Raw genomic sequence first — 26,007 nt, 5'->3', positions numbered from 1 at the left:
TCAGGCCTTTTTATGAGCACTGCCGAGGCGTTTACTTGTGTTAAATCGGAACAACTAGAAAACGCTTTCAACTTACAAGCAAATTAAGTGGGTGAAGTGAGAAAGTGAATTGGTATTTTCCAGCTTCTGACTGACTGAACACACATGGTTCAGGCAATCAGTAGTGGTTAGTTGAGAAATACGTCAAGATCAAGCAGGATTGGGGTCCTCACTGCTGAAACAAGCATAAGTAAAATGAGACTGAAAAAGCATTTTCCTTAGTATTTTAACTTTATTGTGTTGATTTAAGTAGGAGAAAAACTGTGAATAGTTACGACTATGAATGGACCTGATGAATGGGACAAAAAAATAAATGAGTACATAAACTGAGTGAAGAGAATTCTGTATTTTGAATTCTGAAATTGTATTTATTTATTTATTTTTTAATAGATATAATAATGAACTTACAGGACTTCACTCGCTTTAGATTTGTAAGACATTCCCTCAGCTCTTAGCATGAAGCCATCAACAATTATGGCAGAACTATAGCTTGGTCAAATGCAATTTTATGAAAATGTTTTTAATTATTTGTGTCACCTAGCCATTTCCATTTTATTATAGATGGATATGTAGACATTTGTTGCAGATGTATTGTTTTACAATGCATTCAATTGCACATATGTATATGTACCTTACAGGTAAATTAGTATATGTTCGATATTATTGTTGTTGGCAATTGAAACAGATCGAGAAAACAACTCTATACCAGCCAACCAAGTTCTTTACCCGACACAAGAAAAGGCTTGGGATGAATAATACAAATGGAGAACGTCCCAAACAGACGGCAAAAGATACAGCAACGATAACTGACTGAATCCATTAACATTAACATTGTTAAGTCCTACATAATCAGTGCTTCACCCCAGTGCCAAGCAATGCAATATAAATAACAATCTGGCCCTTTGGAAATTACAAATGGTTACTTACTTGCACAATGACAATGTGGCATCAGTGAGCCAATGTCAATGAACCCTTTTTACTTTTCTAATAGGAAACACTTTATCCAGCTGACAATGCTTCTGGCATCCACTGGATATACTGGAATTACCCCTTACCTTTCCCCACTCATGCGGAGTGCACACACAGGACCACAAAAACTAAACATGCGCAGCTGCTGTTTCCTGAAAATACATTTGTAATTTTTTTTACGTTAAGGAGTTAGATTTGGCACAACCTTATACAACATTTCTGCAGACAATTTGCGTACAAATTTGAATTATGTCAGAGGTTACAGCATTGCCATTAAACCTACTTTAGCATTTGCCATTAAATCATACCAACACTGCAACACATTTATAATTGATGGCAGTCTTGCTATTCTGACTTACTTTAACATGGTCTAAATCATGCAAATGTATGATGCCCTATATCTTAACCAAAGCTCTAACCTAACCACGGTATAAAAATATAATTGTGTCATTCAAGCATATTATTTATTTATTTATTTACAGCCATGCAGAATAGGTAGGGTTTAAAGTACCTGTGGTGGTGTGGAGATTTTTGTGACCAAGCTCAGCATGACTTGGCCTGGTTTTGCATGGGGCCTTTAACTTTAGAACGTCCTGGGCACTAAAGGGTTACAGGTGCAAAGGGTGGTCCTCACCTCTCACAGTAGGGAGAGCAAGTGGATTGGAAAGAAATGCCAGGGTGTTTTTTTCAAAGCATAGAGGGGTATAGGGGGTTGGTGGTGGTGGGGCCTGGCAATGACAGGGCTGTGGGACAAAGCTAATGAAAGGTAAAAGATACTGGAAATGGCTAACTGTAGAGGATTGGCCATTTGTAAGCTTTGGTAAAAAAAAAAAAAAAAACATTTCACAGAGGTGTGGCCATGAAAAACTATTTAAAAAAACACTAGCAGAGTGCAAGATAATGTGTGAGACAGAATAAAAAAAAAAAAGAGGTAAGAGAAAGGAAGGGAAAGGAAAGTACTCCAAGGTACTGTGCCAGTAAGTCAGACACACAGGCAGCACAGCGAGAGAAGCAAACAGGGAAGAGAAGAGAGGACAGGAGGGGGGGCAGGGGGGAGACTTACGTGAAGGCGAAGGCCACCAGAGCACCACTAACCACTATAAAGTCAAGGATGTTCCACAAATCCCGGAAATAAGAGCCCTGGTGCAAGACCAAGCCCAGATCCACCATCTACAGGACACAAAGAGTGAAGTGACTGGATATGCAATTTGGCCTCAGCGTGCAATACAATTTCTAATTCTCATTTAAATTCAATACTTCGGAAATAAATTGTTAACAAATACTATTCTTGATTCAGGTCATTGCCTTACCTTTATCAACATCTCAAAAGTGAACACTCCTGTGAAAACGTAGTCAAAATAGCGAAGAACCTGTGCGAAGAGAATGAGGGAATGATTGGACATTGCAATCAGCTAGTGAAGAGTGACAAGATGGGTGTGCATGATAACTTTACAATTGCGGTGCGATTTACTTTTTATTTTAATATTATAATTAAATGCTATTAGAGCATTAGATTGTTTTGGTATTAGTGTTTTATTAATTTTACAAAATGTACAGTGTGTTAGCTGATAATATGCTTACACAAAATATTTTATGCACCACTGGTACATGAACATACATATGTCATATTTCTTACGTTGTTGCGAGGGGATTCGGGCCACACGGGGTCTTCAGCAGCCAAGGCAATACTGCTCATGGCAATGACCAGCAGGATGCACATCTCAAAATAACGCAGGGTGCAGATGTAGTGACACGCCCGCCGAAACCTGGGAGCAGACAAAAAAAAAACTCTTCTTCTATCTCTTGCCTTTGTGCTATGCATAACACTGCATCTGCTTTGTAAGTACAATGCAATTATTTTTAAACTACTATGTACCATGTACCTCTGTATGCTAGTGGTGTACTTGCATACATACTTTAGAATAGATCCTCACTTTTTAAATTTTTTTTTTATTAGATAGTTGGTGGTGTGGCAGTAGAAGTGGATTCCTATATTGTAGATCAGTCTGCATTTATGTATTTGTATTCCTCCCACTTACGGGTTGGTGGTGCTCAGGATGAACATGGAGGTGAAGGGAGGCATGGGCCTAGGCCCTCCTTCTCCTCCCTTTTCATCATCATCGTCGTCTTTATCCTCCTTTGCAGGCAAAGGCTCTGTGTTGGCATTCTTATTTACTAAAAGATATCAGATTTGAGAGGAATTGAGAAAACAATTGTAATTTAGGAAAGAAAGTATAAGTAAAAGAGATTATATTCTGCCCTTACCCTGCAGTATGGCGTTAGTGGATGGAAAAATTGGCATGTCTATTGCTGTGTAGTCACGGTGGGGCAGCCTAATGATGCTTTGGGCACGGTGATGTCCAATTTTCCCAAAGCTATCTAATGTGACCAAACTCCCATGAGTGCCACTGTTAGAAAGATGGAGGGCAGATCCAAAGCCAGGGGTCATGGTGCGCTTGATAACTGGATTAGGGTGAACCTCGTTGGGTGGGGTAGAGCTAGAGACCAGTTTGGTATTCATGAGGTTGTCCATATCCTCACTGTACTGGCTATCTTGTCTGGAGAGGCTCTTTTGGATGGGCCTTGTGGTGGAGAGGTTGGGAACGCTGCACCCTCTAGACAAAGGAAATTAGAAGAAAAAGAGAAAGACAGATGAAAGGAAGGAGGGGTGATATTTGGAGAGAGGTAGTAAAAAAATGGATGTGAAAGTAGCACAGAAAAAATATTAGTACAAAGATTACAATACATAATAAGAATAAAGATAGTTTAGAGGACATCAGAAGTAAGAATCTGATAATATACAAAAAATGTCTTTGTTGCAATTTAAACTGGCATCATATGTGCACTAGACATACTTCCTTCTGTGCTGGCACATCCTCTTCCCCTCGCCCTCCGTGTGATTGCCATGCCGGTTTCTTCTTGCCTTCCTTTCACAGCCATCGCCAGCTCCCTCCTGCTCCCCTCCTTCTCCACCTCCATCCACCCCTTTACTTTTGTGTCTACCTGTTTTTCCAGCTCCTCCCCCGCCATCCTCACTGTCTTCTGCATTCTTTCGATGTGACCTGGGCTTCCTGTGCTCTGACTGTCCCCCCCCTCGATTGCCAGTCCGAGCGTGGTGGTGGCGCCTGGATGGCCTCTCCTCTGAGCCTGGCCCAGGAATCACTGTAGCATCCAATCGGACTTGGGAGGTATGATGGTGATGCTCACTTTTGTGGCTACGCCTGCTCTCTGTCGATTCCCCCCGGTCCAAGGGAGGTCTGACAGGACAGGAGCCTCCTCCACCACCTCCTACTACTTGGCCACCATGTCCATGAAGGTGTGTTTGCCTGTGGAGCTCATCCGCAGGATGGTGCTGGCTGAAGCAGAGGTCTGAATTGTTAGCAGTGGTCTTGTTTGTGTTGTTGTTGCGGTTTTCATGTGGGTCTACCACCAACGGTCGATCCAGGTGGGTCTTCATGTCTGGACGGATGAGCCGCGAATAGTTTACCTGCAAAGGGGGAAGAGAAATGGAAAAAAATAGCATTATTTGATACTGTCCAGCCAATATACAGATGATAGATCATAAATCTACTGTGAAATTGTAACATGTGATGTAAGTCAATATCAGCATGATCACATCACTGCCATCACTTGTGTACACTGATAGCACAAGTCTAGGGGCCTTTGTTTGCCTTGTCCTTTACATTGTTTTGCTCTTCCCTCCCATCCCTTGCCTTCCAGCGGTCATCAGGGTCCAGCTCGTTATAGAGGGCCTCACGACTGGATGCCAGAGTCTGCTTCCTCAGCTCCTTGGTGCGTTGCTCCCACACTGACTTACTGACCCCCTTACTGTTGTTCTTCTGCTGCTCCTTACTGCGAAATGAATCAGATTGGAGAAGGAAGAGGGGATTCACAGCATTAAAGACTCGTATAATGACACGTGTTGCTGTGTAAATACATACACAAAGACATGAGAATGATGTGAAAATCAACGCCAAAAAATATAAGTACATAAAAATAGCCAGGACATAAAGACACACTGGGGGCCACAAACATTTAGAGGATCATTTGGCTGGACCTATAGAGCAAGACAGCTAAACAGAATATGGTTCTGTGTGTCTACACAGCTTGCCAAAGCACATGGCAGAACAGCCCTACTTTGGTAAACCTTGTGGGAGCACAAAATGGAGGAGGCAAGGTCATAATTTCTTACACATAATATATAATTAAATGTATCTTAATTAAAGTGTTTAAAATTTATTGTACAGGTTTTATGCAATACAAAAAGCTAAAATGGCACCCCGAAATTCCCACTAAGCTTAAAGTAATAGATGGCACACTGATCACAAGAATTTGTAATTGTTCAGACTGACTGACTACTTGATGCAAAAGCAAACCAGTTAGTGACCCCCTCTGACAAGCTTTAACTCCCTTTTTCTTTCAGGGCCAACAATTAATCACAGTAACGCAACAGCCGTACTGCGCAGTGCAGGCAACAACAACAACAACAACAAAAAAAATACTCTTAAAAATAAGCCAACACAAAAAAACAGCTAAAGAAAGCCAAAAATGTAATTCATAAAAAAAAAACAAGTTACAAAGGGACATGGAAGAAGGGTGTTCTAAAACACAAAGAAGTGAGGAATGATTTAAAAGTCGATAAACAGAAGGGTTTCAGAAATGAATAAACAAATAAATAAATACCAGTCCAGAAAGGGGTCGGTAGCGTTGTGACACTCACTGTGTACTTTGTTGCTGAGGAGGGAAACAGCTGGTGAGTGAGATGACACGAAAGAACAGGAGGAGGATTTCATTCCAAAATGGGCTATGCATTCGCCATTTAAAAACAGTCAGCCCACCCTGAAAAATGCTCACTAGGCAAAAAAATATGCTAAAAAACTGAATACTCAAATAAGACAAATACATTCCAGTAATGCAAAAAACGCTAAAACATTCTGGAAATGGCAACATTTTTGCCAGGAAGATTAAGCATTTTGGAATGCAACCCTTCACATACACACACACACACGCACAAAAAAATAAAAACATGTCCCACCATATTCACACACACTCATCTCATCTAGGAAGTTTGTTACATATTTGAATCTACAATCAACATCATTCATTTTTCTTTGTCCTCCTTATTGAAATCTTACAGATTTCATCTTTCTTGCATCAGTCACTTACATCTCACAACTACTGCTGCTCAGTCCTGATCATTCTGTGCATTTTTAGAGTGTCATTCTTAACCCTTGGCTGAAATACAGATCCAGATGCTTCTATGTGTCTCTACAGTATCTTTAATTTATAATTCTAAGTCCACTGTTTCTAGCCATTTTTTTACAGTTTGATTTTTGTTCTGTTCATTTCTCACATTTCTTTATCCAGTGTATGTATTCTTTAAAAAATGGGTGTATTAATATTATATTTAGTATTTTCTCATTCCAATTACTGAAGCAGCAATGTTGTCATCTTGAGAATACTAGTTAGTGCTATGCAGCCTCACAACCGTTTTCCTTGGATTTGAAGTGGCTTTCGTGGCAGCCTCCTTCCCGATTCCACCACCGCACATGTTCTTAAGAGATTCTTTACGCACCGTTGACGACCACAAGTTCTAAAACCACTGTGGAAAATCAAAAACTATGTCCATTGGAATGTCAACGTCTTTGCTTTATTATTCTGCACAAATGAAAGATTTTGGTGAGGGACTTACAATATTACTTTACAATAATACGCTGCAGCCATCAATTTCTAGTACACAGGTTATTTCAAATGTTAAAAATGTTAAATAAAATCTAGCCAAGGTTTTGACTCTGGCCTCCCTGTTTTAGGAAACAGGAAAGATATTTAGGCGACACGTTTCCTGTGGCTTACTTGTTTATTGGTTCTGTATGTAAATGTATGCTAACTAAAGAAACACACACTCTCTCTTTCTCATACACACATATAGTCATATACACTGTATTGAAAATAAACATTTAACAGGACTGTCAGGTAAAATAAAGATACAGACACAATGCTCACAGCACAGTGAAGTTCAATAAACAGAGCAATCCACAAAATCCACGTTATGAGCATGCAGATGAGGGTGCTTGAATAATTTAATACTTAACTTATGGGAAAGCTTGTCTATTGCATCTGTGTTTCATATTATGTGTGCAATGTGAAGTCAGGATGATGTATCAAAGTGGTAAAGGTCAGAATTGTGTATACGCATTGTGTGTGAGACTCGGGCTCTCCTGTTGTGCTTTTTTTATAGCTGCAGTCTGTGTCTATAAGTGAGCGTGTGAACTTTAAGGGGAGTGAAAGGAAAGACCCCTGTGTATACACAGAAAAAAGATCAAACACTCTTACACTGCAGACCAGGGGAGGGCTAGACCAGATCAATCCAACACTTCTCTCTGTGTGTGTGTGTGTGTGTGTGTGTGTGTGTGTGTGTGTGTGTGTGTGTGACTGTGTGTGTGTGTGTGTGTGTGTGTGTGTGCATGTTTCTGTTTTGGTATGTACATTATTATTGTGACATTACAAGTAGGGAACACGGAAAGAATGAAAAGCTGACAGAAAGGAGGAGGAAACAACAATGTATTGTCCAAGCATGTTATAGATTATCACTAAATTATCTTTTAAATACAAGCAACCTTTTCACTTGATGCTATATTTCAAGTAAGGGAATGTTGTTTAGAATTTGTTATTGTATACTTTAGTGATGTGAATCACTTCTGAATGCGCACATACAAGCTATTTCACACCAGTATGATGAGAAAATGTGGTGAAAATACAAATTTCACAGGCATTTCAGCATATGAGCTTCCCACACCTGATCTGATGTGAATCTGTGCTATTTTAAACTAAAATAATGGATACAAAAACAAGCGCACGACACTAATATAGATAGAAACTCACGCTGCAATGGAGAGGTTGGCAGCAGACAGTGGACTGACTTCAGCCACCTCCTTGGCTTTCTGCAGGGCGAGCTTCTGACTGGCAGCCTCCTCTTCCTCCTGTTCATCCTGCAGAGAAAAGCAAAAGCAAGTGATAATTGTGATGGGAAGATTTAATAAGGCAGAATTGTATAACTTGTTTTAGCATGAAGAAATAGCACTAATACAAGTAAATCTGAACTAAGGTTACCTTGGTTAGTTCCTGTGCGTTGGCCAAATTGTCCACAGCGATAGCCAAGAATACATTAAGCAGAGTGTCTGAATACAGAGTTAAAGTAAATCCACCATGTGGAAGTTTGTCTGAACATACATATGTACTAAAACAAAGGGCCTAAATGAATAGCATTTTGTAATTCTCGCCAGGAGGATCTGTCAGATCTCACAAGACCAGAAAAAGGTCCAAGCCAACATAATATTGCTATAAAAGAGCATCCCTCTCACAGATCCCTTATCATCTTAGAGCTGAGCTGTACTTGACAAAAATATGTGGATTACAGGAGTTTGAATATGAATTGTACATATGCCTCTGCCTGGCTGTGTTTTCAGTTTAGATTTAGATTATTTGCAAGGGATTTCCAAGGGATACAGTTGCCAAAAAGTGTGAGTACAATGAAGAAGATAGAGAAGGCCATGCCCTTGTTGACTCCGCCCTGAGACTTGATGCCGTCGTACATCACCATGTTCCAGTCCTCACCGGTCAGGATCTGACACACACACAAACACAAGTTGTTATTCAAATTCAGACTCACTCACAACATATATAATTATTCGATAATTTATTGATGGTCTAAGATGGAGTAATTATTTCACACCCAATACTGTATGTAGAACATAATTTAAAATGCAAAATAAAAAATGCCTTGAACAGGTAGGCAAGCAATAAGACAATTATGCTCAATTATACTTTTTAGTCCTTTATTCTTAAATCCTAATCCAGCCCTCGTCTTCTTCCTACCATTCTGTCCCTCCCCCCCTTATAGTACATCAAACCCTCTGCTCACCTGGAACACTGTCATTATTGCTGCAGGAAAAGTATCAAAGTTGGTCGGAGGAGTGCCATTTTCAAAATTGAACCTAGAAGGGAAAATAATGAATGAGTGAGAGAGAAATGGGAAGGAGATGTGTGAGAGACAAACGGAAAAAAAAGGGAAAAGCAACATGATGACAAAAAGCACCTTACAAGCACAGCAAGTGCCTGTTTAAAAAAGTACAAATTAAGAAAAGATTATTAAAAGAAAGGGGGGGGGGGGGGGGGTTAAAAGCCAAGGTAAAGAAAAGGAGCACTGACTGTCCTCCGAAGAGCTGCATGCCCAGCAGGGCAAAGACAACTATGAAGAGGAAGAGCAGGAAGAGCAAACTGATGATGGACTTCATGGAGTTCAGCAGAGAGACGACAAGGTTACGTAAAGACGCCCAGTACCTGAAAAACAACGTGTATTTGGTTAGAGCTGGGGATGAGTCTTAAGTATAATTGAATATTGATATAAGAAATACTGAAACTATATTACAATATTATAATTGACTCACTTGGTGACTTTGAAGATCCTCAATAACCTGAGAGCTCGTAGCACACTGATGCCAAATGATGTACCCGGCTGGATGATGGACCACAGCACTTCAAATATACTACCGCATATTACCTAATAAAACGCAGCCACCAGCAAGCATGTGGGTATTCGCCATGAAGAACAAACAATATTCACACATTAGCAATTCATCATTGTGTGCAGTATAGCATGTTTATGAGTGTGTACATGTATATGTGCACACATGAGTGATGTAAGTGTTGTTGCACTTGTTTAGGGTGTGCTTGTGGCACTCACAATGCAGTCGAAGCAGTTAAAGGAGGAGTTCAGGTAGGCCTGTCTGCCCAGGCCATACATCTTTATAAACATCTCGGTCAAGAATATCCCCAGGAAAATTAATTCAGCGAAATCTGCATAGACAGAAGAAGACAGGATGAGGAGATGCTCAGAAGTAAAAGTAAACCCTGTATCGGTATATACTCCAAGCTCTATCTGCAAATTATCCACCCACCCACTCATGCATCCAGCCATCCATATCTGTAAGGAAAGGCAGTGCTTTATGACACCTGCATATTCCAGATCCCAACCAGTATAAACCAATGACCTGATTCGGAAACATGTTTCTTCCCCTGTAACATCCAGACACTAAATCCAAATCACAGTCATTGTTTTGCACTGAGAAAAGTACCAGCACTTGGTGCCCATAGATAGTATATGTGTAATTTTTGTTTCTCGTTTCATTTAATTTTATCCTATTTGTGAGTATGTATAATATATGTATATCATCCATCTATACTGCACAGAGGCAAAAAGCAAGAGGGAAACAAAGCAAGAATCCATGTGAGAAAAAAGATATTTTGTGTTTGAAATAACTTGTAAAATGGTTGGCTCAGCTCTTTCATGGATTTAGTCACATTTACTTAATAATTTGGTCTCCCACTACCCTATCAGTAATCTGTGATGAGAGTCTTTGTGTGGTTAATCTGTGCCCGCTTGCACTAAGTATTTGTGTATCCCCCACCTTCCTACTCACATAGAAAATCTGAAAGTGGTTCTGGCTGGTCATAGTGCACCACAGCCACGCACAGCGTATTGAGGCCCACCAAACAGAGGACGGTCCAGTAGAAGCCCTGTGACTTAACAATACGTCGTATTAAGAAGCGTAGCCGTCGCTCCCGCCGCTTGAAAGTTGATCCTTCAAGCTTGGAGCTTTTTAAGCTGGCTCTGGCAAACGGCGAACCTGAAAACATGAGCAGAGTCCATAGTATATTAGTTTTTGAATTTGTGAGATCTAAGCCTAACTTGGAATAATTTGTATTCTGTATTTGTAATTATTGTAATGTACATACATTAAGTACTGATACCCAATTTGAAAAAGAATATGATCTGCAGAATTTCAGCAGATTATACTGTCTGTTGCACAAATGCATGTTCAGTGGACTACACATATGCAATAGAAAACTTTTAAAAGATTTTTGTAAATTCCTGTCTTTTGCAAAGAAACGCAACAGGAGCCCGGAGATAGAGAGATTCTAAGAGCGAAGTAGAGAGTAGATAGCAAGGGCAGGATAAAAAAAAATAAAAAATGGAAAGATGGGGGGGTTGAGGACAGGAAAAAAAATGTAACATGAGGAGAGAATTGCAGAGCAATGGAGGAGAGGAGAGGAGAGAGAAAGGAGGAGGGAAGGTGAGGAGAGTCAGGTAATGCTGATATGCAAGATAAGATAGCATCTCTATGTACCTCTGCTTTCCGTTCAGTGTGTGTGTGTGTGTGTGTGTGTGTGTGTGTGTGTGTGTGTGTGTGCGTGTGACATAGAGAGACAGAGAGAGAGAGAGAGAGAGAGAGAGAAAGAGAGAAGAGGGAAAGAGGCTATGTATCTTACCCACTGCCAAATCTCCCTCCCCTTCCTCTGGGTTTAGGAGCTCAGCTTTGCTCTTATGATTCTTTGTGGCTCTCCTTCGTGAGCCTGTAATAGAAAAACAGCATGCGTTTAGTCCATCATACCACAGCACTGATGTCGTTGGATGTGCTAAATTTACACATTTATTGCATTGCTACAACAAAAATCACGTTTGTCCATGTCCAACAGTACAATAACACACCAAGTCCGTACCGTCATAATCATTTTCATTATCATCGTCTGCCAAGATGACCTCTTCTACAAAACACACACAAAAGATAAAATGTTAATACGGTATATAACCTGATTACGTTTCATGTTTAAGGACTTCGACATTATCATCAATTGTCATTTCCCATTTTAATTAAAAGTGAAAACAAAGTCCTTGTCGTGCACCTGGGGCTTGTTGCTCATCCCTCCTTATTTTGTGTTAGTTTCCTTGTTTTTATGTAGATAGTCTTTTCAAGATGATCAAAGGTCTTTTCTATCTTTCTGCCCTGCTTCCTGCATCCAACATCTAACCCTCCCTTCCTTTTATCCTCTCTATATTCTTGCTCCCTTTCTTAGATGAGTCAGAGAAAACACACTAGAGAACAAATGGCAAACAATGAGTTATCTATATCAAAGCATCAACAAGCAACAAGTGTTTTTGATCCTTGCGTGAGCAATTTTACTGAAAAGCGCTTTTCGTATATTTAGCTATACACGTGCGTGGGCATTAATTTTAATTTGTTTTGAGAACTAAACCTATATTGGCCCTCACCATGGATTTTAGTGACACATTTGACGGATATTTTATCAATATTACTTTGAATTTAATCAAAAGTGGAAACACAGTGTAATAACATAATATGGCAAGGTTTAATAATAAATTAATAAAAAAAATGTTAAGAAAGGTATAATTATAAATTTTAAGGACCAAATTACCTATGATATGACACTGTATTTGCAGTTTGTGCTATATGGTTTTATTTGAAAAATAACCCAAAAATACCAGCTTTGCAAATCCACTCCAGGTATCCATTAAGTTCCCGTTCGATCTGCTGCTGTCGTCTGAGCTTCAGGAATTCACTCCTGTTCTCCACACGCTCTCTCTCTTTGGCAAACTCCCTGCAGGGACACACATATGCACACACACCACACACGTTCAGCAAAATCTTTAAATATACATACCTTGCATTTTTACCAGCCATTCACAAATATGGATACTATTTATTCACCTGTAGCTGGCCTCCAGTAAAGCTGCAGTTCTGTGTTGTGCTGAGCTGAGTTTTTTTAATAAAGAAATTCCAACTGTGTGCTCCAACTGTGCAGCATGGTGGCTAACCATCCCACCATCCCACCACCGCGCTTTTGAATTAACATGATCCCGATAGCTTACGTTAAATATTAAATTAAACAAACAATGTTAATGATTAAGTAACCATGACAATCACCTTTATAAATTCTCTGGCAGCACATCTGGTTTTCCATTGACATTGAATGGGCAGGTGCAGCTGGGCCAGTCTTTTGTGGCCACGTGTGCAAACGCCCCATTAGTGTGACATGCAAACATTAAACTATAACGATATTTTTTAACTCTACTAATATTTAGATTCTACTAATATCCATATGGGATATAAACCTATAAATAACTAACTTTTAACATTTTGTCAAACACACACACACACACACACACACACACAGAAACTTACCCTGACAACACACCCAGCACCAGGTTGAGCATAAAGAAGGATCCAATGATGATGAGAGGAATGAAGTACATCCAGTTCCATGCACTCCCTGAGGCATCATTGCTCTGGAAAGACAAACACACAGACATCAGACAAAGTACCAACGGTTTTTCTCCTCATCTGTGAACTTGATGAGCAACAAAGCTAAACACAAACATCATTTAGTTAGCAGTTTATTAAAATGAAGAATAAAGAAAATTAACCCCAATTTATAAAATTTGATCTTTATTCCAACCCCATCAAAAGAGAAACATATAAAGTGAATACTTAATTTAACAGTAGGTTGAAAACATAAGACAAATCAGTGACTTGGGAACAGGCAGAACAGCTGTGTAGCATTGTCTGTGCTGAAAGTTGAAGGGGTATTAAAATTAGCCTCGACTCCCCTGTACCGAAGCAAATGCAATATACAGTTGTGTCTCGAAACGCTGGGATGCTGTGTAAAACGTAAATACTGTAAAAACAAAAAGCCGAAATTCATTTCAATGCATTTAAAAAAAGGAGAGACAGTGGCAACAAAAGGTGGAAAGAAAATTGTGTAACGATTGGAATATGGCACAATTGATAAGTTTAAATGACAACAGGTCAGAATTTGGATTGGGTATAAAAGAGGCAAATGAGACAGTTTCAGAACTAAGGGTGGGGTGAGATTCATCGTCATGTCAAAGACTGAGAGGGCAAATATTTCTACAACTTAAAAATAATGTTTCTCGAAAAAATTTTAAAGAATTTGGCAATGTCATCATCTATGATACATAATATCATTAAAAAATGTGCGTGTCTGTGAATTTAGAGAATGTAAAGAATCCAAATCTCTGCCTCACAGTGTCAAGGCTGAAACCCTAAAAATATACCTACAAATAAAAGCTATAATTTCGAACTTTGATCAGATATTCAAGTATTGGTTAAACCTAAATGTCGTCAATGAATCTGCCTTGCTGTTCCATACCATTTAGAGGAGACGATATACAAGTTCGGGATGCTGCTTTACAGAAGTCTTCTTCAGAGAAGATCTCACTTATCTCAGCAACACAATGCCAAACCACATTCTGAACATTTTACAACAGAATGAGTAAAAAAGCCTGGGTACCAACGTAGGCTGCCTGCAGTCTAAGGGCCTAATCACACAGGACGGGCTTTAAGTATAGAAAACACGAAGCACGTCACACTTTTCTGTTGAAAGGCCCTAATCAAAGAAAAGGGCCTTTTAGCCACTTGCTGAGTCTTTTGCTTAAGTCTTTTTTTTTTTTTTTTAACTATTACTAGCAAACCATTGAATCACTGTCTCTGGTCTTTAACTGCTAAACTAAAGACTGCTAGTTAACTTAACATCACTAAACATTTCTATAAAAATTCATAATTTCTCTAAACTTCTGCAAAAGGCATAGATGGAGGCTACCTACTCTGGCACAGATTTAGAGTGAGAGGCTTCTCTCAACTATGCTGAAGACAGAAAAGGACATCTATGTGCATACATGAGACAAAAAGGCAAATCATGGGGCAACAGGCTTGCTCGTCTGCGTTATGCGTGGGTTATGGGGATATTCACATTCCACATTTTTTTCAACTGGACACGTTCAGAGCGCATATGCACACAGAGCAGAGAATCACGAGGCGGAAAATGCTAACTCCTCCATGAAAGCAATTACAAAAAAGCCCCCTCCCCAGACATAAGGTTGGGTAACTTATAGATTCCACATTTCGATTCCAAAATGGTTACAAAAAACTTTACACAAGGGTTTCATGTTTAGAAAATAATATATAATGTGTAGCTTTTTAATTGGTGTTCCAGTATTTTAAGCTGGCACAGATTTGTTTATTCCTGCCAGCTAATTAACCAAGACCACGGGTGACAGTGCCGAGCAAGTCTTCACCCGAATGAGAAGAATAAATTGCTGCACTGGAGATCAAACTTGGAAATTCTTGCTAACTTGTGCTAACGTGTTTCCTTGTATCTAAAACAAATGAGCGGACAGCTATGTATGTCCTTGCAGCCTTTTTTTGGAAGCACTAAGAAAAACTGAAGTTCACTTTCGTCACAGGTAGCTTGAACTTTGGAATTTAGTTTTGATTCCCAAACATTCGCAAACAGCTGAAATGCATTCTGTTTTATTAGGCCCTATGTGTTACTGATTGAAATAATATAACACAATATGAAGCAAAAAATACGACAGAGGAGCTGAACGGAAATTTTGCTTATAAAACTGCATTTTGCAAACTGCCATAGCAATTTTGGAAAGGAGTTTTTGTTAGGCTTGCTTATTTTATTAGCACCAAGATGAAATTTTCTCTGCAGCTGATCATACAAAAAACAAAAATCTGAAGTAAATATCATTTTTAAAAAATTTGCCACTTAAACTTAATTAGATGTCTATATAAGTTGTCGTCCAGTTCTTCTGGAATAATAAACAACAACAGGGCTGACATGATTTTGCTTTAAGTCATAAATGCCTATCTGCCACTGTGTTTAGCTCCTCTGTGCAGAGTAAATAATGTATAACAAATGCTTTGCTTTCCTCCCAACATCCTGTCCACCATCCTCTTCTTCCATTTTGTTTATTCACTGCTAATTGTTTCTCTCTGTCCCTTTCGAATTTTCATCAGGACTCACTTGTCCTGTTTTCTTCCTTCCTTATTTTATTTATTGATTATCACTCAATTGTTTATTCTTTACATTAAGTCTTCCTTCTTACGTCGCCCACTGTACCACTTTCTTTCCCTTTGAAATTTTTCCATTCCTCCTTAATGTCACCGATCAGCCTCTGCACTAATCCTTCATTTCACCCTTTCTCGCTTATAGACCATCTCATCTCTTCCCCACTTTGCGCTCTCCTTCAAATATCCTCCCCCTTTCTTCCTTCCTTCATCTTTCCTTCTTCCTGCATGTATGCTGGTAATGCCACTGTGTACCCAGTGTACTGCAGACCCTTTTTTCTACCATTAAACTTTTATCGCTCCCCTCCCCAGCAGCTGCAAGAATAACTTGGGCTGAACAGGCCCTTTTAAATATAGAGCAGCACTGGGAGGAAGGGACACATGGAGACAGACAGCAAGTAAGAGGGACAAAGTAAAAGAAGACTCTAATGAAGATGGAAAAAGAAGGAAGGAAGGAAAGATAGCAACAATTTTTCAATAAAGTATACAAGCATAAAGAAAGAAAAAGACAAAGTGAAAAATTAGTGAAAGGGAGTGAGCAGAGAAGGGAAAAAAGAAAACTACAGTTACACGCAAAGACCGTCATCTGCCTCTGGTCTCCATAGCAACTGTTGCCATTGACGGCAGGGAACTATTCAGTCCTGGCCATGAGTGATGACAGTGTTCGAGAACTGGTAAGGATTTTACGAGAAGACGTACAGTGCACATACTGTAGGTGAAAATCACCGCATTTAAAACACCCAAATATGAGCATTTTGGGAGAGAAAAAATCTGCAAACAATGTTGTTGTGCAGCATAATTAAAAATAGTACTGTAAATAATGATAATATAGACAATACTAAGTTGTGCGCCGTTTGACAAAGATGATTTTTGCACTGTTTCCAGATATTGTGTGGCAGTTTCACTCAACAAAAATTGGCCCCAAAACATGACAATTACTTTAAATATTTATGTCGCAAGAAGGGTCTCTGTACACCTGAGCGTGTGATAGGTTAACAAGAATACAAAAAACACAATATGAACACAGTTGGGTTTAAGGTTAGAAAGATGAACTAATACAAATTGCAGTCAAAGCTAAACAGTGTGTTGGTAGTATTTATGCCAAAAATAGGCATTGTCACAAAAACTTGTATGAACTGACTTAGGTGTTTTCTGGTGGAGGTCATGGATGATGACTACTGATATATATATTTTTTTTTTCATTTTGGGTTATCATCATCGTGTGTGTGTGTTCCAGTTCATTAGTACATACATAGTAGAGCAGGTCAGTCCAGCCCTCCATGGTGATACACTGGAAGACGGTGAGAATAGCGAACAGGATGTTGTCAAACTGGGTGATGCCATAGTTTGGTCCCAGCCAGTACTTTCTGCACGTGGTGCCCTCTGGACACAGTCGCGACGGAGGCTCTGACCCACATGGAAACTCTTCTCGGATTTCACCTGAGCATGGGTGGAAGATAGCAGGCATGGATTTTAAATGCTCAAAAGATTAACATAATACAAGTTTTGAACTTCTTGAAATCCTTGCAGATGGAAATTATTGCTTATCTCAACACCAGAGGGAAACTATAAATTATGCAGACAAAACATGGAATGAGAGTACTACAAACTTGAATGCAAAACTTGTATGCACACGTGTTGAAGAACGATGCATTTCTAACTATTGGAAGTCTACCTCATTAAGAACAGGCATGGCTTTCACTTCGGTAAACAGTTATCGAAAAAACCCACACATACACAATCAGACGCCTTCCTTTACCTGTGTGATTGTCAAAGCAGGTTTGGTGGAACTTGCCCATGTAGAACTCCAGGCCGATGATGGCAAACATGAGGATGGCAAAGAAAAGCAGCAGGCCAATTTGCAGCAGAGGAATCATGGCCTTCATTATGGATTTGAGCACCACCTGTAAGCCTGGAGGATAGTGCAGCGTCATTAGGATTCTTACAGTTATCAAATCTAATGTGTTTTAGGCAAATTGGATTAACTATTCATACTAAGTGTTGTCAAAGTGATAAACTGGCATTTGATATTAAAATCCACTACACAAAGATACACTAAGACTATCAGGTTATAGCCATCACATGCTTTTCAATTATTAATGCTATTAACTGAACATTATTAATCGCAGTGTTATCATGTAGGGACTGCACATCTCATCACACAATATAGTCAGTAAAATGCTGAAGTTATACGGAGTTATAAGATATTAGGTTCTTTGTAAACATTATCTAAGTAACAAAATGTTTCAAAGCCCACAGTGATTCTGCAGTTTTAATTTTATGCCAAATTATGTTTTGATCACAAATAAGGTCATGCAACACTAACTTGATTTTTACAGAAGGCTTACTGATTTTTATGATGAGTAAGCCTTGATTTGCCTGTTCAGCCCTGTAGTGGAGTCAAAGCTATTAATAACACTGCAGTAGTGCTGGAACATTAGGGCCACTATAACATTTAAAAAGGAGGCAGAGTGCACAGAAGAACCACTTTTGTTGGAACACTTTAGGTGCATTATGCAGAAAAACACAGAAGCTGCATAAGACCATGACACATAATGCTTCTCTGTGCTATTTCCAACTTGGAAGATTTGATTTTGTTCTGCACTTAAAGAAATATTGTTTTGTCAACTGTTAAGGAATAACAAAATCTGTTAGGGATAATGGGCTGTTAGCTGTCTTTTCAAAGTCAAAAGCTGTCAGGGTTTGAAGCTGCATTTGAAGTCAAGTTATGCCAGAGAGAATCGATTTGGTTATCATTTGCAAACAAAGTTTGAACCTAAAATTTGGTTCCCCAGCAGGAACCGGATGCCAGACAGATTCAAATGGGAACCATTACAATGTACTACAGCCGCAAATGCTAAAACTATGGCGAAGAAGTGTGTTTCCTAACCACCAGCTTCAATAAGGAATTCTGCTGAGTTTTGGAAATATTGGTATTCATTACCACCTCTTCCATAGTGTACTGGGCTGCTGACAAGGAAACCAACCCACTGGTGCTCCTATGTACTTCCACTTTTCTTAAAAAGTGTTAAGTGACGTTAGCTAGCCTCTAAGTCAGGTGCTCGGCTGCCCAAATTCAACTGGGACAGCTTGTGACACAAACAGTCTTTGGACCACACCATCCTATGCACTTAAATCTATAAAAAAAAAACAACAACAACATTCCTTTCTGCTTGCGTTTCATGAAGTGTTAACACTTTTCTGATAGGACTTTGCTTTGATGTTTTTCTCCTTGGCTTAGATTTTTGCTTCCCTTGTACCTCAGTTGTAAATCGCTTTGGATTAAAGCGTCTGCTAAATGACTAAATGTAAATCTCATTTTAGTTTGGCCTTCTTGGTTTGTGGGATCTATGAAGGCACAGCCCTACGGCCCCTGAACGGAGACTCACTCGTAGCAGCTTTGTTATTAGATGGAGGAAGGGTATAAATATATTAACAGTTCAAATGAAAATTCTTGACTTACTGGGAATACCGGAGACCAGTTTGAGGGGTCTCAATACTCGCACAGCCCTGAGGGTCCGCAAGTCGAAATCTGAACCGACAGTGGATAGGATCCTGAAGGGAGAGAGATAAATGCACAAAGTGTGCAGAGGCGATCAATATTTAAAAAAGTCAAGCCTGTCAATGTCATTCAGCCTCTCCCCATTTCTCCCTTTCTTTCTCACATGCAAACACATTTTAAAATACAAATATGCCAGGTCATTACAAGCAACTGCTAAGCTGATCAATACAGCTGACAAGTGAAGTAGGACAGAGAAGTGTAGCGAAGAGAAAAGGCTTTGTATCCAAATAGCAGTTGGACTGTAAAATAAAAAAAGAGAAATAAGGAGTAAATGGGGAGAAGTGGGAAGATAAGAGGACAAGTAGAGAGGGTAGAAAAGAGAGGATGCGCAACATAGCAGGAAAAAGAGAAAGGTAGAGGCACTAGATCGGGAGAATGAGAGATGCTGACTTGCCTATTCCTGCCTATTTTTATTCTTGGTACGTTTAAAATGTTCCTTTTAAAGTCGTGGTCAGACTGCAGAGTAAATGTGGTGTGGCATCTGTTACAGCACCTGTATTGCCAGTCATCATTTCAATAAAGAGTTGTAAAGTGTGTGTGTGTGTGTGTGTGTGTGTGTGTGTGTGTGTGTGTGTACTTGTGAGGGTTAAGATGTTCCCTTGTGCCACCAGATTTCCAGTCAGTCCCCTTGTCTGACGCACACAGTGAATCATACTCCTTCCCCATTGTCGGTTTCTTCCCTCTCTGTCTCCCTTTTTCATTTTGTCTCTGACACATTTCCACTTTGAGCTGTTCTGCTTAGAGGCCCAGTGCCACAGCAGAGCCTTAATCACAGGTTTGAAGTCTGCCTACTTTGCTTGTAAACCCACGACATTTGACATAATGGAAAGGTACAGTAATGCGAACAAAGACTGCGTGTTTGAATGTATACTTAGTCGTGGTTTTGAATGTGATACTGCATTTTCAGGGAGGCCCCCCACACTGACCCTGTTCCATCACCAGTATAGGTTGTAATGATATTGTGTGATATCAAATGCCTCATCAGAGGCTGACTTGTAACTGAGAGGTTCCTGGTTTGGTCACAAGGTAACACTGTACTTTAGCTGCAGTTGTAGCTAAAATATATGTCCCTATATGCAATTTATTGGAGGCAATATTCTGACATTTGTAAATGAATAGAAATAAGTCATTACATTCATGTCACTGAGAATTACATTAATCAGACCTGCAAACAATTCACCTGCTTGACCTATTACCTTATTGTCAATATACTATATGGTGTTGAATTATAGTGCAGAAATATATCTCTTTGGGTTTATTGACAACATTTCTTCACTGAGAAGCACCGACAAGTAATATTAACTTGTTCCAAGTCCTACTCTGTACATTTTTAATACCCAAATTCGAGGGAGTCTTATTAAGAAGTCTTGCTTCAAAGGGCGGTCAGTGTGCATGCTCACCTACGTTGCCCACAAACAGGTGAGGCTTTAGTGTTTAGTGAAAAGACAAACAACTGTACGTTTTGCACATGGGGGAAAACTGAGATCAATTGATGCGATGAAAAGATAGGAAAACTACAGGCAAGAACACTGAACACAGTGATACATACGATTATTTCAAGCTAGCTGAGTAATGTTCGTTTCCCGAATGTGGAGACGTACATTATTACCTTCCTGAAAAGAATAAATTGAGCAGCTACTTGGAAATAGCAAAAAGCAAAAATTTTCATATACACATGTACAGTATATGACCAATGAGAATATGTGTGTGCAATGAGAATGTGTGTGTCTATTATTGGATGTGCAATACAATGACCATTTGAGTGTATTCTTTTATGAAAGGCTGTAATTACACTTTATTTATGTACTCTATTTCTGTGATGTACCTATGATCATAGTAATGATGATGATAACAACAGGGACAATGACAGTAGCAACAATAATGATGGTAATAATAATGAAGATGACAGCAGTAAAGAATTCAGTTTCTAAACGGCATACGTCGTCACAGACACTGTCAGGCCTATGAGGCAGTTCTTCATTCACATCGTCTCCACGGTTACTAGATCCTTTCTCATTCATAAGTGTTTCCATGGCAACAGGGCCCTTGGTTCATTGATAGAATCTCTGTATCACCTTGGTAACAGGGCCAAGTGAGGAGCCTAATTGATTGTTTTGTTTTTCCTCCTTTCTTCTCTCTTTAATGGACCACAACTCACACCGACAATGTATATACACACATACACACACACACACACACACACACACACAAAAAACAAAAAAACAAAAAAAGGACACACCTATGACAAACCTGTACATACAGACAGGCACATCTACACAGCAAACAGGTAGGTTAAAGAAAAAACATACTGAGCGAGAAAAGATTTATTCACACATGCACAATGGAAAGTAGGTCATCTGGAATAATCAAAGAAAACAAATTATTCTTTGTCTGGGACAGAGATACTGTATACAACTTATCCATTTAAACTTAGATATAAAACCTGAACCTTGTTCGAATAGATGAAAGAGATGAACTGCATTAAGCAACATAACACATTGTCCTCACTGACCCCCTCTCCTGGGAATCCAACACATTATACAAACATCTTTTCACTTGCTCTCTCCAACTGCTTTCCCGCTGACTTCAGCTAAATATGGCTAATTATCTTTGTCTACATCACTGACCATTATGCTTCCCCTCTTTGCCACAATTGCAACTTTCTTTGTCTCCTCGGTTTCCTTTGTTTCAGATTTAGTGTATCTAGATAATCTTTTGCACCCTCTCAAATTGTAATTATATGTTTGGTAAATTTCAATTTTAGCTACTTTCAAGGACTCAAAAAGTTGCTTCCTTCCTTCATTTCACTGTACCAGTCATAAGGCTACAAGAGGAAGGAACAGAGGGAAGGATGCAAGGCAAGAATGGCTGTAAACTAAGTGTAATTGGACTAATAATCAATAGAGGACATAAAAAACATCTAGCTTATTCCCAGAGCCAAATCACTCAGGCAATTTACTACAACAGATAGGTCAACGCACAGACATTCAGTTGGGCACAGAAATATGGGTGCAAACAAATCAGCAGACATCCAACAAGGCTGTAGGATGAATAGCTAATGTGTGCAAATGTGTTAGGTGTAATTTTGGTGTTTGTCTTTTTGTATGTGTTTAAAGACAGTGCTTCCTGCAAGTGCACTAGACGTGAGGAGGAAATGGAAAGAAGCGTTTGAAGTGGAAATGTGTGTGAGTGGATGTGTGTGCATAGACTGGGCAGTGTGCTATCAAAGGTTTGTCCAAAGGTGGGTAAAAAGGCCAAGTCGCCTTTCATCTTCAAAGAGATGTGCTGCTAAAACACAACTATCATTTATAAAAAGTCCAAAAACATATGTGTTTAGTATGTGACTTCAGTCAGTGTACATAATTTACAGTGTGTCCATATTCTGTCTGCATATCGTGCTGAAATGTCCTCTAACACAGCTCATTGACAGACAAAACAAGAAAATGTGTGTCTTGTGCAAAATAAAACAATGTTTAGGTATTTTTTTAAAAGAAAAAAATCAATTTCATTTAGCACCACTTCTCAATCCTTCCTCCTAATCTTGCTTAGTATGTCCATCTTCTTCTCTTGTTAATCATTTGTATCTTCTTGTTTTACTTTATGTAGTAATCTACAAAACACAAATTCATGCAAACAGTCTCATTTTGATTGACTTTGTTTGGGTGTCAAAAGTCATTTACACTGTAGATCCACAATTAATTACCACAATCACTGTTTTATCCAAAAGTTTTTCCATAACATATTTTCAGAGAGAAAAATGCTTTTTACGCTTTTTTCAGTCGCCTGTTGTTAACAATATCTGCTTTATTTTAGTTGCATGGTTTTCAGCAATTAATATTGGTCGAGCAGTTATAACCCTGAGGCCATTAGACAGCTCAGTTCTAAAGGATCTACTTACAGACTTGTAAGTGCAAGAGAGAAAGAAGGTTAGAAGAGTTAAACACTAAATCCTAGCCATTGTCTTTCTGGGGGGGATTTTTAGCTTGCCTATAAACATGCTTAATGATCTCCATGTCATAGCCAGGATGCTTTAAAAATATTAAGTCTAAAAAGAGTTTTAATGCCATGTTTAAACTGATTTTCGCTCTGTGTAAAAATGTTTGTACGTGTAAAATTTGCTCTGCATGTGTCTTCATTTGGCTTTACTTTCTTGTCTTTATCGGCTACAGCGGCCGTTACTCGACAAAGTCAACACTCGGAGAGGCCCCTGGACCCAAGGCTACTTGAACAAACATGCAGGCGTCTCCAAGGAAAGGGAGACAGCGGACATGACTTTCATAACTCCAGAAACTGCTAGTAATACTGTTTGAGTGACAGCAGGGTAAACAATTTCCATAATTTTTCAATTTAGGCAATTTTCAACATGTTCAAAAATAAAAATATATGAATTAATTTAATTAAATCAATATTATCCCCCAGCCTGCTGTCTGGTATTGTCTTGCCATTAAACAACAACTCCTCCCCACCAGAGCTACTTTGTTGTCTAAACATTCAAGATATTAATCCATGTAAATGTAGCTTAAAAGTGTACTTATAGTTTATATGAATTTTAGAGATATTGGAAGTGTGAGAAAACATTCTTTCTTGCATGTCAGAGCAACATCTCCTCTACAAGATTAGAATTTGACTTTCAAACCATTAACATTTCCTCTTATATGGCAGAGGGGGATTATTTGAGGCATTTGCTGAAGTATTGCAGACTCCCTCGCATTCTTCTGCCCTACCTCTACCTCCACCACCCTGCTTCTCACTGCTTTCTGCTGTCTTGCTGACGCTCGATTTCTCAGTCCTCTTCTCTCTTACAGTCACTCTGTTGTGCCACGCTGAGATGAGCTTGGCTTCATGATTGCTCTTATTAAAAGCATAAGGACATACTGCCAGACTGAGTAGTCACTTGTTCAATGTGTGTGTGACGAAAAGAGAGATGGGCGGAGGAGGTGGGGGATGACTACTTTCACTGGTGCCATGTACATGGTTTATGTAACCCATGAAGCGGTAATTAAGCTGCCGTAATGCAGTGACTTGACAAAAATGTTATGCTCACATGCTTTATGCTTGTCCCATCAAAGTTGTATTTTAGTATGTATTTACTCTGGTCCTTTACTACAATCCATCTCTAAGCACAGACAGCAGGTCTATCATTCTAAGAATGTCATCGTTGTGGTTAAAGAAGTAAACATTTGTATCATCCGCAGATCATTCGATAATGTTTAAAATACTTTGATATCCAAATTGACTGCTTTTAGATTTGTATTTTAAGTACGTTTTATAAAGGACACTTAATGGAACTTAAATAAAGAAATTTCAGTGATACCTTGCACTTTTGAGTACTGAGTTTGTGTACTTCCATTTCCTCTGAGCTGGTCGATGTTTTTTTTTTTTTTTTGCTTTACCTTGTTGGTCTTCACACAAAAATACAATTAGAGTGTTAATTTTTGTTGAAGATCTGGTATTGTCATGTCTCAATTTTTACCTTCCTCGCTTGTTTCCCTTTATTTCATGCACTCCTCCTTTGCCATCTTTCTGTCTCCACTTAATCACTAACACCAGTGATTTCTTACAACCCCCTAATCTTACCTTCTATGCTATGCCTGTTCCTCTGTCCTCTGCACCCCCACCCTCTCTCTCTCTCTCTGTGTGTGTATTTGGTGACATTTGTTGACTTCCCAGGCTGCTGGCTGCCTGCAGTTCCGCACTGTGATCTGACTGCTGCCTTGCACAGAGTGGGGCCATTCATTAGGGCAAAAGAGCAGGTAAATGACATACACACACACACGCACACACATAAATACACAACTACAGCACAGAGATGGCAAAGTACTTCCTTTGGTCCAGTTCTATAGATCAGGCAAAACTGCATCTAGCTCTAACCTCCTGTTTCATGCATGCACATAGTAATACGAGTGTCATGTGTTTGTGTTTGTGTCCAGAGCTTGGGTGTTTGCTTGCCACTCACCCTGTGAGCACAACCACGAAGTCCATGACGTTCCATCCATTCCTCAGGTAGGAGTTCTTGTGAAAGGCGAAACCAAGGGCTAGAATCTTTATTCCAGACTCAAAACAGAAGATCCCTATGAAGTACGGCTCTGTATCGTCCTGAGGGGAGGAAATAAAAAGAGAGCAAGCAAGGATTTAAGGTTTGGGGCGGGTGTGTGCGCTTGTGTGGATATGGCAACATTTTGAAGGACATAACTTGAGCTTATCTATGTAGAGACAGGAGAAGCTTTTCTAACATAACTGCATTCACACATTTAATATATGCATGATAATAAACATCCTTTACTGTGAGTCGTTATAAATATTGTAGGGTTGTCCCTGTACATGCACTCAGAAAACCTGTGATATCACCCAATACAACATTAACCTCACATTGGTTGAGCAGGTGGGCGGAGGTGAAACTGTGTGGTTTGAAGGCGTCATAAGATAAAGGACAAGAATAAAAGTAAAACCGACAACAGTCATTTTCATAAAGATGATTTTAAACATGTTTAATATTTACGACTGACAAGAGGCAGCTGTAGCTCAGTAGGGGCAGCATTTTTTTCATTCTGTTATAGACTGTTAAGTCTTTAAAAGTCTTAGTTAGTCTTCAGTTTAGACCCACCCGGTGTCTGCTAGTGTCTCTCATTAGCTTAACCGTGCAGTGAACGGATGAGGATGTTACTGTCCAGCCGGTCAAACTAGAAGCACAGCGATTTTGTA

At 39.3% G+C, this 26,007-nt stretch overlaps 1 protein-coding gene across 21 annotated transcripts in view; it reads right to left on the bottom strand.

Moving 5' to 3' along the window:
• Nucleotides 1–26,007, bottom strand: part of cacna1aa (calcium channel, voltage-dependent, P/Q type, alpha 1A subunit, a) — an 82,883-nt gene that overhangs the window by 38,434 nt on the left and 18,442 nt on the right. For 15 of the 21 annotated variants that reach the window (XM_067476730.1, XM_067476716.1, XM_067476718.1 and 12 more), the window contains exons 3-26: nucleotides 25,262–25,401; nucleotides 19,207–19,298; nucleotides 17,503–17,655; nucleotides 16,996–17,183; nucleotides 13,050–13,153; nucleotides 12,350–12,465; nucleotides 11,569–11,613; nucleotides 11,338–11,421; nucleotides 10,488–10,694; nucleotides 9,752–9,864; nucleotides 9,456–9,568; nucleotides 9,217–9,348; nucleotides 8,930–9,002; nucleotides 8,515–8,632; nucleotides 8,119–8,186; nucleotides 7,891–7,997; nucleotides 5,692–5,742; nucleotides 4,692–4,860; nucleotides 3,864–4,495; nucleotides 3,274–3,623; nucleotides 3,048–3,183; nucleotides 2,645–2,774; nucleotides 2,319–2,378; nucleotides 2,072–2,178 (exon numbers count right to left, since the gene is read on the bottom strand). In XM_067476730.1, coding sequence (XP_067332831.1) covers nucleotides 2,072–2,178; nucleotides 2,319–2,378; nucleotides 2,645–2,774; nucleotides 3,048–3,183; nucleotides 3,274–3,623; nucleotides 3,864–4,495; nucleotides 4,692–4,860; nucleotides 5,692–5,742; nucleotides 7,891–7,997; nucleotides 8,119–8,186; nucleotides 8,515–8,632; nucleotides 8,930–9,002; nucleotides 9,217–9,348; nucleotides 9,456–9,568; nucleotides 9,752–9,864; nucleotides 10,488–10,694; nucleotides 11,338–11,421; nucleotides 11,569–11,613; nucleotides 12,350–12,465; nucleotides 13,050–13,153; nucleotides 16,996–17,183; nucleotides 17,503–17,655; nucleotides 19,207–19,298; nucleotides 25,262–25,401 — 3,488 coding nt within the window. The remainder of the gene's footprint in view (nucleotides 1–2,071; nucleotides 2,179–2,318; nucleotides 2,379–2,644; nucleotides 2,775–3,047; nucleotides 3,184–3,273; nucleotides 3,624–3,863; nucleotides 4,496–4,691; nucleotides 4,861–5,691; nucleotides 5,743–7,890; nucleotides 7,998–8,118; nucleotides 8,187–8,514; nucleotides 8,633–8,929; nucleotides 9,003–9,216; nucleotides 9,349–9,455; nucleotides 9,569–9,751; nucleotides 9,865–10,487; nucleotides 10,695–11,337; nucleotides 11,422–11,568; nucleotides 11,614–12,349; nucleotides 12,466–13,049; nucleotides 13,154–16,995; nucleotides 17,184–17,502; nucleotides 17,656–19,206; nucleotides 19,299–25,261; nucleotides 25,402–26,007) is intronic. The other 6 variants (XM_067476733.1, XM_067476726.1, XM_067476731.1 and 3 more) reach the window with 3 other exon arrangements.

Source organism: Channa argus, chromosome 15 (assembly GCF_033026475.1).
Source record: "Channa argus isolate prfri chromosome 15, Channa argus male v1.0, whole genome shotgun sequence".
Taxonomy (NCBI): domain Eukaryota; kingdom Metazoa; phylum Chordata; class Actinopteri; order Anabantiformes; family Channidae; genus Channa; species Channa argus.
Note: the sequence above shows the minus strand (reverse complement) of the source record. Positions and strands in the feature narration are given on the sequence as shown.